General features: G+C 42.0%; 1 protein-coding gene across 1 annotated transcript in view; it reads right to left on the bottom strand.

Annotated features, from left to right (window-relative positions):
* Positions 1 to 473: 473 nt before the first annotated feature.
* IL20RA (interleukin 20 receptor subunit alpha) overlaps positions 474 to 12,365 on the bottom strand; it is a 45,972-nt gene continuing 34,080 nt past the window's right edge. Inside the window, exons 5-7 of the mRNA XM_006030260.3 lie at positions 5,897 to 6,041; positions 5,192 to 5,331; positions 474 to 1,550 (exon numbers count right to left, since the gene is read on the bottom strand). Coding sequence (XP_006030322.1) covers positions 600 to 1,550; positions 5,192 to 5,331; positions 5,897 to 6,041 — 1,236 coding nt within the window. The 3' untranslated portion in view covers positions 474 to 599. The remainder of the gene's footprint in view (positions 1,551 to 5,191; positions 5,332 to 5,896; positions 6,042 to 12,365) is intronic.

Here is a 12,365-nt window from a genome sequence, read left to right as displayed (position 1 = left end):
TTCTAGGTAAAACTCAATAGTGATATAAATAATAGTAGATTTTGTACATCAGCCCTTGGTTATTCAGCTGACCACAAATACCAAGTTGGAAGATAAATGCTGCCACATTTATCATCATCACATTTACAGGGCAGCTTTACCTCACTATCTCCTCCTTTGCTTGGTTGGAATAAAACATGTTATTTTAATTGTGAAGTCTTTTTGTTTCTTTGTCTTAGATACCATAAGTACCTCATGACAGCATATATAAATGTTTCAGGGGTTTAGGTTGTAGCCGTGTTGGTCTAAGCATATAGGCAGACAAGGTTCCTTGGGTGAATTTGATATCTTTTATTAGACCAACCCACATGGTTGGAGAATAGTTATTAAGCAAGCTTTCGGGTTCAAAAACCCTTCGTCAGGCTAAGGAAGCTTCAGCAGTTGGTGTGTGCTCTTCCTGGATGGACTGAAAAGTAAAGAAGCCAGAGGCTGGGCTGGGGAGTCAGTTGCCAGGCAGATTGTAATGTATCAAAAATCCAATGTCTATGTTTAGTCCCTGATCTCTAGTATCCAGCAGGTTGATGAAATGGAGCTCATTTTAAGATCTTTAAAGACTCTTCTCAGTCTTCCATTTTTACATGCAGTCCCCATTGTTCCTTAAATTTTTGGAGGTATATTTCTTGGTCCTCTGAGGGCTCATCAGATACCTGCCTCTCATACAGTCTGGACAAAAGCCCCTCTTTTGCTGGATCATCACACTTTTCATGTTCAAATATTTCTTCACAAGCATCACTTTCAAAATTGGACAAACTAGATATATACAGTTTTCCAGTATGAGGATCCCAGTCTACTAATATAGTCTGTTCATCTTCCTTTTTTACATCCTCTATCACCATTGGGTCCTGGGGGCCCTGGCTTATTGTACTTAAGTGAGGAAATGGTAATTGTCCTGATTTTTCAGTGCCCAAGTTTAGCAGCTCAGTTGCTGTCTCAGGGGATAGCTCCTCTGGTGTATTACATTTGAGTTCTTTTAATATCTGCACTGAACAAGTGTCTGTAGTCCTTTCATTAAGTTGGGGACAGTATGGCAGTTTTATTTTATCAAGGTCCAAGTCATCCAATGTAATCTGGGGCTTATTTAGCAGTTCCCCTAGTGCAGAAGATTTCACTTTCACACTGAGATCCTCCAGTTTCTGCATAGAAAAGAGGTCAGCAGGCCTCACATCACATTCATATTCTATGACCTCTTCATTTCTTTGACCCAAAGTACAGTGGTTGCCAACTTGGCCTTGGCATGGCCAGTTCCCATCTTGGTCACAGTTGGGTAAAATTTTTACTCCTTCAGAAGAATCAACCAAGTGTTTCAAGAGCAACCCTTCCTTTGGAGGTTTATTATCATGTCTGTTTTCATCCTGGATGTTATAGTATTTGCAGCTGCTCCTGCCCATTAAGTTAATGGTTTCCTGAGAAGCCTTGTTCTCATCCACAATATTAATGGTGATGAAGTTGACCACCATTTTTTCAGTTGGTACAAAAACATTTTCATCACATTTATTAGTGTACTTCAATACCTGGAAAGGAAAGACATTTGATTTAAAAGAAATGTAATTAAGATATTATCTAACTGCAACTTGCACTGCATCTATTTTTAAAATGTATGATTAGTTTTATTATATTGTTAGAAGCTGGGTCTTCATTTTGGGTTCCAGATAATGAAAGTAGTTCTCTGTACCTTCAATTCCCACTTTCTTCACATATTTTTCTATTCTAGCAGGAGCAGGCCCATGTAAGCTGCTACATTTTTCCTTCAACAACACCCCAAGACCAATCATTAGTTAGAGCAGGTGAGCTAAAATTTGCTTTTGGTTATTCCATGGTACACTGGGGTGACTTCTTGGAAGTTAACAGAGTAATCCTGCTATAACTGGCCACGTCTATGTAGGTGTTTAACTGTGGAGTAGACTAATTATCAGAGATCTGGCTTTTTCTGTTTGCCATGTAAAAACGTGGTAAAACTCAGATTTTCTCATTTTAAGGAGAAAAACTCAGAATCCTTCCTTTAAAGGAGAGAAACACAGAAAATGGTGGATTCCCCCTTGCAGGCTGGCAGAGTGCCAGCCTGCAAGGTGCTGGGGGGAACGGGAGAAGGGCGGTCAGGCGGGGGGTGCTGCACATGGCTGCGGGGCAGCCTGGAGAGCAGCTCCCGCACATAAGTCTGGTGTGGGGGGGAGGGAAAGGAGGCCCCTCTCATGAGGGAGGGAGTTAAGTAGGGTTGGGGTTGCTGCCCAGCTGGGTTGGCGTGCGGGGCTTGGGGCCAGAGTGTGTGGCTGCATGGCCTGGTTTGGGAATGAGACAGAGACACAGGTGACTTGTCTGGGGGATGATGAGGAGGCTGGCTCCCTGCTGCTGTGCACACTCCTGGGGGAGGGAGGGGGAGAAATCAGAGCACATGCTCTGATGGGAGCAGCTCTGATTTTCCATGATAAAACCCCCCAAATCAAAGGCCAAAATGTCTAGGCATTTAGTATTTATTTTATTATAGTGATTGAGGCACTGGTAGGCTTCCTAATTGCTTTATAATTGTAAATATATCAATAAAACATTAAGTGATACCTATATATTAGTGGTGTTTCATTTTAATCCTGGAAAAATGCAGATTTTGGGGTTTCAATAAGAGAACTACTTAATTTTTCTCAGAGACTTTGAAATTTTTAAACAGAGAAAACCAGGACCCCTCATAACTAGTTGAGGAGTAAAGAGTCACTGACTACACGTGAAATGGTATTAGGCCACAGTAAACTAATTAATGCTGCAGTAAGATAGTACTGTCAGGGAATTCCATCTGCTGGAATTAAACACATGCATAGATGCTGACCATGGGCATAAATTGTGCCTGGACAGCCCAGCCAGCTTAGCCACAAGGCAATGCACTTTTAGCATCCTCATGCCCTGGCCAGCCCCTCTGCTGCCTGATGCCACCGCCTGGAGCCCCAGGCTGAGTGGCCCTGATATAAACTGCACCACCCTGGTTCAAATTGCTGTTGTATAGATGCTGCTCCTGGGAGTAGTTTACTCCACCTCAAACCGCTCTGAAGTTTATTGCTTTGAATTAATAGCATGTGTAGACGGACCCAATAACTACTGTACAGAATCTGGTCGAGACTATTAAACCAATGGAAAAAGGAACTGTAACTTGAACTCAGACTCTTCTCCTCCCTGCCCCCCAACCAATCCCAGGGCAGAATCATTTAGAAAACTACCATTTTAAGGTGAAGTTCATGCAGACTTTAGTAATATCAGAGGAAGTTGTGGGTAAGTAGATAAAATATACAACAGACTGTCTACGGTACGGATTCTACAATTAGCTCTACTGCAGACTGTGTTGCTGACCCTGAGACTAACCACTTTGCCTCTATGTACTTTCAGTTTTACACTTGTAAAATAGAGATCATAACAGTTATTTACTCTGAAGAGAAGTTATTTGAGGCTCAATTTGCCCAGCAGTGCTTGAAAATGGATACAAAGTTTTCTGATGGGTGGTGCTATAGAAGTATTATTTATACAATATCTGCACTTAAAGTTGAGAGCTATTTCCTGTTTTACCAGCACATTTAAAGAATCTCTCTTAAATGTCTTCCAGAATGGAGTCACCTTTATAAGCACAGCCTCTGTAAATTCTGTGCAATGAGAGAGGAAGAAAAAGGCAAAGCTGGGAGCTGACTTGTTGTTGACATAAATTTGTAGCATTTTGATGATCATTTTAGCATAGTTTTTTTCCAGAAGTTGTCAATAATTTTTTCCAATTCCAACCTAAGACATCTTGGTTATTCCACTTCCCAGTGCCCACAGACTGCCAGTCATCTTGTAGACATGGGGAAATTAGACACATTTTCATCTGTTGTCTAAGCAAGGACATGAATCAAAAGATGGACATGAAATTGCAGCTTTTACAATGGAAATGAAAAAAATTAACAGTCCTAATGAAATAAGGAAGATAGATAAAATTAATAGAAGTAATAATACAACAGACTGGATGTGCTGGGTGGCAGATGGGGCACAATGGATAAGAAGATGAATCTTTTACAGGGTAATCTAGTGACAGGGGGAGGGACTGGAATAGCTGTATTCCAAAGGCAGCACAGTAGCTGCTGTCCACCTCCTTCTGCATCTTCTAGAGGAATGAATCTCCATGAATTCCTGTGAGACGCTGTATGCTCCACCACCACACCTGCCACAGGCTGGCATTTTTTAAGAGAACCAGCCAATGCCTCCAAACACTTCACAAAATTCCCTGTTGTGCAGAGTGGGCTAATGTCACAATCAAGTCTAAAGTATTTATTTATATTTTTATGATGGCACAAATGTGTTTGAGCAACCAGCTAGAGAAGTTTTTGGATAGTTTGTTTTTAATCACTTATAAAGCAAAAATGACACCTCACCCTTCTCTGATTCTTTTAAAAGTTTATCTTGAAAAAACAAACTAAAATCAGGAAGACAAATGTATAACTATTTCTACTTTGAAATCATCTTTGAACAGTATGGCACACTTTGGTAGAATAATATTGCACAGTATTCAAAAATCTACAAGAATCCAAAACTGAATAATCTGCCCAGCTCAGATATATGATATCCTTCAGAGACATCATTAAAAAGCAAAGTAGACTTGTACCTCATAAAAGGCCACCAGAACTTCAATATCCATTTTGGTTGAGAGATTTTGCATCACTTAATTATCTCTCCTTTTAGTGATGGATGAATTCAATTAACAATTTTCACTCACTGAATCCTCTCCAATGCTTCTTCATGGGTAAATGTAGAAAGAACGAGCCAACTTCTTAATGCCATTTGCCTCAGTGCACCTGAGACCCTGCTTATGGCAACGCCCCTTTCCAAGACTAAGGAAATTATTTCATTTTGATGTTTATTCTTTTTGGGTATAATTTTAGGGAAGAATACCAGATAGTCATGCTTAAGAGGTGCAGCTGTTGATCTTAGTCTTCTGTATTTGCCATTTTTAATATTCCTTGTGTGATGTTCTTTTCTTGCTTTAAGTGGGATTTTATCTTGAAATACAAAACCTGCAGGCAGGCTACAATGTGCCCCCCACCCCCTGTTCCCTCCTTCCAGGGTTGTAGTAGATTAGCATGGTTCTGATGAACTGCATTGTAAAATGGCAGGAGTAGGACTCCAGTAAGAAATGAAAAGTGCTTACCAGGTTTGCTGGGTGCTTTTGTTTGCTGACATGAATATACCTGTGTACAACATAGTATGTCATTGAGAGAATGAAGGCTGTCAGAATGATGGGCAGGATATATCCAAATACGACTGTTATGGCATGTTCTGCATTTGGGTCTGTTAATAAAACAACAGATTGCATTATGTAGCTTATTTATAAATCTCTTCATTAGTCACAGGTACCCACTGCATTTGCTGTTCGACTGTGCAATCTGAATGTGCTGGATCTAAGATTCCTAGCATTTGCTGGGGATTAAAAAGGTGACATTCTATAGTCCATCAAGAGATTTAAAAAAACAAACTAAAAAAACCCCTCAAAAACCCCACAGAGCCACTAGGACTCTACTGAGATTTTTGTGCAGCTAGGGGTGCCCAGGGGAAGCAGCCTACAGTCATTTCAGGTGAGCCTCAGTCAGTAGGGCGAGGGCTATTCTGCAGGCAGGGGAAAAACATTTGGGGATTTTCATTAGCTGCAAAATGGATTAAAATCCTGTGGGTGAGAAAAAGAGGAAGAGATTATTTTAGTTTTCCAGTCCAAAAAAAAGTGTTCCTTTCTTTTGGCATCCTAAGAAATTATTTGCTGGTACCCTGTCCTAGAGATGTCCTTGTTTGATCCAGGCGTAACAGTTTCAAACTTAAACCTAAATTCCGTTCTCTGAATATTATGCTGAATGGTACATACCTTTCAGAGTTGCAATGCAACTTTCTTCTGAAAATCCACTAAACAAATGAGGTATTCGAACGTAAGTCTGCACGCTGATGCAGTAAACTGTATTGGATTCTAACCTGGGCACAATCAACGTGTTGCTCTTAATGGAAAACCACCACTAAAAGAAAGAAAATGATATTTTCCATTTAGCTCTTAAATTGACAAGGGATTTCATATTTCATAACTTTTATATCAAAAGAGATAAAAACTAGCTATCTTGGCGGGAGAGACATTCTAACCATTACCACAAGCTGCTTCAAAAAATGTAAATTATTTCCATTTTTCTGAATGTAACCGAAAACAGCATTTGTTACTAGATCAAATCCTCTATTGATATTTTCTCCTCTCTTCAAGATGGTATACCAGAACAGTAGTATTAGTAATAGTTTATTTACAGCTTTTGCCAAAACAATACAGTAATATGAATAAAAATTAAATGCAATAAAATAATAACATTTATTAATATATAATTTTTGCTAAAAACATACAGTAAGATAATCCATTCTACCAGTTTACACAAAATTAAAACAGAACACAGTGCCTGATAAAATGAATGAGTGCACAACAAAACAGGAAACCGCTATCTGATTTTGGCCCTTATTTTTTGAGCAATGGTATTAGGCCACAGTAAACTAATTAATGCCACAGTAAAATAGACAGGACTATTTTATGCCCGAGTGATTTACTGCAATTAAACCTACACATAGTTGCTGACCATAGACAGCCCAGCCAGATTGTGCCTGGACAGCACAGCCAGCTTAGCCACAAGGCAATGCACTTCCAGCATCCTCATGGCCTGGCCAGCCCCCCTGCTGCCTGATGCCACCACCTGGAGCCCCAGGCTGTGGCGCCCTGGTATAAACTGCACCACCCTGGTTCAAATTGCTGTTGTATAGATGCTGCTCCTGGGAGTAGTTTACTCCACCTCAAACTGCTCTGAAGTTTATTGCTTTGAATTAATAGCATGTGTAGACGGACCCAATAACTACTGTACAGAATCTGGTCGAGACTATTAAACCAATGGAAAAAGGAACTGTAACTTGAACTCAGACTCTTCTCCTTCCTGACCCCGCAACCAATCCCAGGGCAGAATCATTTAGAAAACTACCATTTTAAGGTGAAGTTCATGCAGACTTCAGTAATATCAGAGGAAGTTGTGGGTAAGTAGATAAAATATACAACAGACTGTCTACAGTACGGATTCTACAATTAGCTCTACTGCAGACTGTGTTGCTGACCCTGAGACTAACCACTTTGCCTCTATCTACATTCATTTTTACACTTGTAAAATAGATCATAGCAGTTATCTACTCTGAAGAGTATTTATTTGAGTCTCAATTAGCCCAGCAGTGTTTGAAAATGGATACAAACATGATTTGGCCCTTATTGTTTTGAGCAAGTAAGGAAAATTAACCTAAGGAGTAAAGAACAAGCTCCAAAGTGTTAGAAGCCAGTTTGAGAAGCCAGTTTGTTTATTTCTTCTTTAATGCAGTATTTAAAGTTTCCTATTAATAGTGAGATCCATTTTTTTCTTATTTCTTCAAATAACAAACAAGACCACGAACAGTGATTTAAGTCATCTATCTTCTTCCCACAAGAATATATTCTGTCTGACACCATCTGCCCATGACAACTGTGGATCTTGTTGGAATAAATCTCAATCTTGTGAGAGACTGATCTTTCATTGTTTGTAGTTTTGCACCACAAGAAGGCTGCTAGGCCAAATGGCTATGTCCAGATGAGCATGGCCATGTGGCCACACACTGCTCATTCAGATGTTTCCTTGCACTCCTACCTTGCAGCATGGAGCAGTTTTTTGACCACAGGAGATCCCGGGGTCAAAAAAACCTGTGCAGAAAAAAAGTGGGGCAGTGCATGTGGTGGCAGTGCGTGCTGCCCAAAACTGGAATGCTCCAGCTGCTGGATAGGCTCCCCGCTGCAGGAGTCCTGTAGCTGCAGCTCCCCAAGGCCTCCAACACTCCAGGTAAGGCTGCTGGGGCCAGCATAGTTGCTGGCCCCAGCCTCTCCTACCCCATCCAGGCTGCTGCATGCCGGAGAGCACATAGATAGCATGGGTATTCCTAGGGAAACAAACATCCATGCTCATGTAGATGCAGCCAATGAATACTTTAGCAATCTTAAAAAAATGCTAAATTCAAGACAGTCTCACTGCTGGTATATCTGTCTGCATGATGGCATCTTTAATTTTTAAATTGATATCTTGTTTATATAGGGAAAATATTGGGTCAGTGACTCTCAATACATTTCCCAGGCCATTGTCTGAAGGAGAATATAGATGTTATTTAACCATAATACCAGGGTTTCTTTGGCAAAAGAAAGGCTGCTAGAATACACTTCTTAGGGTATCTCATAGATGTAAAAGATCTAATTTTCAAAGAATAGTTGAAATTTCTTAAATGAGCTAAAGCGCTCACATTTATCAATCCAGTTTCAGAGCTGGATATAAGGCTTTCCACATCTCCCCTTACCACCTGTAGAATTAGGCAGAGATAAAAGCTGCCTTAAAAAGTAGTTTGAAATCTTTTCAGTTTTGGGGTGGACTATAGGGTCAGCACCCCACGATTCTGCTCCATACAGATACCTTGGATCTATAGACCTTTAGTCTTCCAGAACTGCTTTTCTGCCATTCTTATTGTAAGAAGGTAAAACTCCTCCTAAAGCTCGTTTTGCTCCACTATTTATATTTTCAGTGTGCTTATTCCAGCTCAGATTTTTGTTCAAATAGATTCAGAGGTTTTTAAAAGAAGACACCACCTCTAGCTTTTTTTCTATAAAAAACAAACTTGTTTCCCACTTTCATTCCCCAAAACCAATAACTTAGTGCAATAGTGCTGAAAAAGCACTTAATAACTTTTGGCGGTCTATTTGTGATTATGACATTATTAACACATCACTGGCATCAAGCAGGACAGGGTTAGAATAATTCAAAATCATGGGTGCATAGAACTGATTCTCTATTAGTGTTTGGTTTTAGATTGTTCAACAGTAGCAAAGCAAGAAACATCCTTGTCATATCCCTCTCTTAGTTGGGAAGCTATTGGATAGGACGCTGCCAACCTTGTAGCACACCCTAGATTAGGGATGGGCCAAATGACAGATCTGGCTGGTGGCCAGACTCCATTTCCCAGCAGCCCCAGCCCGCGTCCCTGTGGCTGGTTTCCATAGAGGCCCCCGGAAGGGCAGCACTGTGACAGCGCAGGGCCAAGTTTTCTCATGGAGGCCGGTCCTAGCAACACTAGTAGGGCATGCGGCTGAGCGGGGAGCTGCTTTGGGGCTGGGGCTGGGATCCTGCAGTGGTGACAACATGGTCCAGAGCCAAGGCAGAGCCACAATCCACTGCCTGCATGCTCTTGCCCAGGACGTGCAGGCAGCAGATCGCAGCTCTGCCCCAGCTCCAGACCATGGTGTCACCACTGCAAGATCCCAGCCCCAGAGCAGCTCCCTGCCCAGCCGGTGCTGCTAGCATGGAAAACCTGGCCCCATGCTGTCAAGGCACTGCTGGCCCTGGGGTCTCTATGGAAACCAGCCACAGTGATGTGGACAGAGGCTGCTGGGAAATGGAGTCCATTGCAGGCCCAATCCAGCCACACTTTACCCACCCCTGCCCTAGATGTTGTATTTGAATCATAAGTAATGATTAATTGCAAGAGAGCTTTATGCATTAATGTTATTTCCAGTTTCTTCCATAATTTTAATCTGTCTATAGAGTCAAAAGCTCTCTTGAGATCTATGAAGGCTACATACAAATGATTATGTCTTTTTACTATTCATTATTTCTAAATAATGCAACACTGAGCAATAGTTTGTGCATGAATAGCTTCCTCTAAAACCAGCCTGCTCCAGTCCCAAAATATTATTTTTAGAAATCCAGGTCTAAAGATGGAAAAGTAAATGTCCCCCCCAAGTATTATGGCAGGAATACATTTGGCAGTACTGACCTACTAATACGTCAATATTGATGAAGGATCTCTCATCAACATTTTAAAATTGGGACTATTATATTTTCATTCCAATGCTTTCTAAAATAATTATATTAACAATTTTGGTCAAAACTGGACACTACCAGTCAATACATTCCTTGAAGATTATTGGGGAAAGAAAAATCAAGGCCTTTCCATTTCTCAATAAGTATATAAATTAGATTGAGGTGAGATAATGATTTGCTTTAGCTTAACAGATAAAATTTCCTTCAGCAAGAAGCCACCAATTTCCTTCACCGTCTATGAGTAAGTTGTGAAACTTCTTTTTTTTTTAAATGAGACCCATATACCTTCAGGAAGGTATGTGCCAGAATTAAGCTAAATTTTTTTTGTCCCTTTGACTATAATTTTAAAAAATGTTTGTTATCATTATTTTTTCCTGTCGCTACCAGTTTCTCCCATAGCCTCATTTGATATTGTTTCACCTTTCTGTCTACTAGTACACAACAATACTATTGACTAGTTCCCATTATGAAAAGGGAAGAACCTGGGACATTACTAGCACTTATGCTCAGAAGGACATTGTGAGACACAAACAGCACCACCCTGGCCTTCCTCTAGAGCAGTGGTTTTCAACCTGTTTTGTACCAGGACCCATTTGTAAAGATCAATGGCCAGTCCTGACCCACAGTCCCCTGGCCCTGCCAGTGCCTCTCACTCCTGACCCATAGCCCCTTGGCCTTGCTGGTGCCCCTCACTCCCAAGACACTGACCCCCTGGCCCTGTCAGTGCCCTCGCTCCTGATCCACAGTTCCCTGCTCTCCCGGGTCATGCTGGTGTCCCTCACTCCCAACCTGAAGCCCCCTGCCTCCTCCCAGTCCTGCTGGAAGGTGCCCCAGTTGCCCCCATCCCACTTGGGCCAGAGCATGGTGTCTGCAGCAGCTCTGGCTCATGCGGGAGGTAGCAGAGCAAGTCTGGCCCCAGCACAGGCTGGAGGGAGAAGGCGGAGAGGCCTGTGGCACTCTACCCTGCCCTGGGCTGGGGCTCAGGCACTGTGCCAGGCAGCCTGGTCACAGCTCCTCCTGTCCCCCAAGCAGCGTTTCCCAGTTGCCCTGCCCCTCCGAGTATGGGCACTGGTGACGCTGGCCTAGCCATGCAGCTCCCTGCTGCCCCGAAGGATTCCCCAGAGCCAACTTCCCCTACTGGAGAGGCAGGCACCTTTCCCCTCTCTACCCCTGCCCCGATGCAGCCTCAGTGCCCAGTCACCTTCCTCCAGTGCTGGCAGTGTAGTGCGCAGGTTTGTTATTACCCTGAAATAGAATAGTTTTCTGATAAGCATACTGTTAGGTTTACAATAATTTAGATTATTAAGAAGTATTAGCTTTACAGCTGAATACAAGGCATGACCTGTGGCCTAGCAATGCAGCTGACCACAAGGCAGATTGATAGCTAAGCCTTTGCTTGTGTCAAGTAACCATTTTAACTGTATTAAGCATTTTCTGAGTTAAAAGCAGCAAGTATCTCTGTGTCTGTGCGCTAAAAAATCAGCTACAGCAAAAAATAAGATAAGACAGGGAAACCATTGTTCTGGGTGCACTGGTTGTGTCCTTGAGAAGTATCTACTACTGTGTAAGGTTTTGCTAACATATTATAATGTTACTGTTACTTAACTGGGGGGGGGGGCATTTTGCCTTTTGCTGGCTTTATGGTCTTTGCTCGAGCAAATAAACAGCTGTCTTTCTTTACCCGCGTTGTCTGTCAATCAAATTACGGCTAGACAACGAACCTTAGGGAGGTTTCTCTCACCACAGCTGGCACTTGCCTCCCCCCTCCCCCCCTTACACCCATCCCCACACAATTCCCAAGCCCTGGACCTCCAATTCCCACTCCCCATACACTTACCTGCATCCAAGCTGCTGGGGCTGCTCCCATAACCCTGCCTGGCTGCATGCTGCCCACATGCATGTGCACATGCAGATGCATGTGGGCCCACTGCTTCCAAATCGCTGCAAGCAGCTCCTTGCAGGCTGGAAGGCTGACAGCTTGCAAGGGGAAACCTGTGGTTTTCTGCATTTTTCTGGGACTTGCTCATGACCCTTTCAAATATTCTTGCGACCCACTTCTGGGTTATGACCAATGGGTGGAGAAACACTGTTCTAGAGGCTAGGCTAACAAGATCCAATAGAGCTGTGATTACCATATTTTCTTGCATACAACATGTACCAGAATTAAATAAGCATCTTATTTTTGAAAGGTAGAATGATGTAAAAATGATCTTTTCTTATAGTAAGTAACTGAGAAAGCTGGGCCTGCTCATTGGTCTGCTCTCTGTGAGTTTCATGCAGATTTTATTTTTACTTTTACCAGTAACTGGCAGAAACTGTTTTTACTGTATTTCTTACATATAATGCATACTACCATTTTTAGGATTGGCTTTTTGTGATAAAGTCTGTATTGTATGTGGAAAAATATGGTAATTTCTATTTTTAGATGATGTATTG

Source organism: Alligator sinensis, unplaced genomic scaffold (genome assembly GCF_000455745.1).
Source record: "Alligator sinensis unplaced genomic scaffold, ASM45574v1 scaffold417_1, whole genome shotgun sequence".
In the NCBI taxonomy this organism is placed as follows: domain Eukaryota; kingdom Metazoa; phylum Chordata; order Crocodylia; family Alligatoridae; genus Alligator; species Alligator sinensis.
Note: the sequence above shows the minus strand (reverse complement) of the source record. Positions and strands in the feature narration are given on the sequence as shown.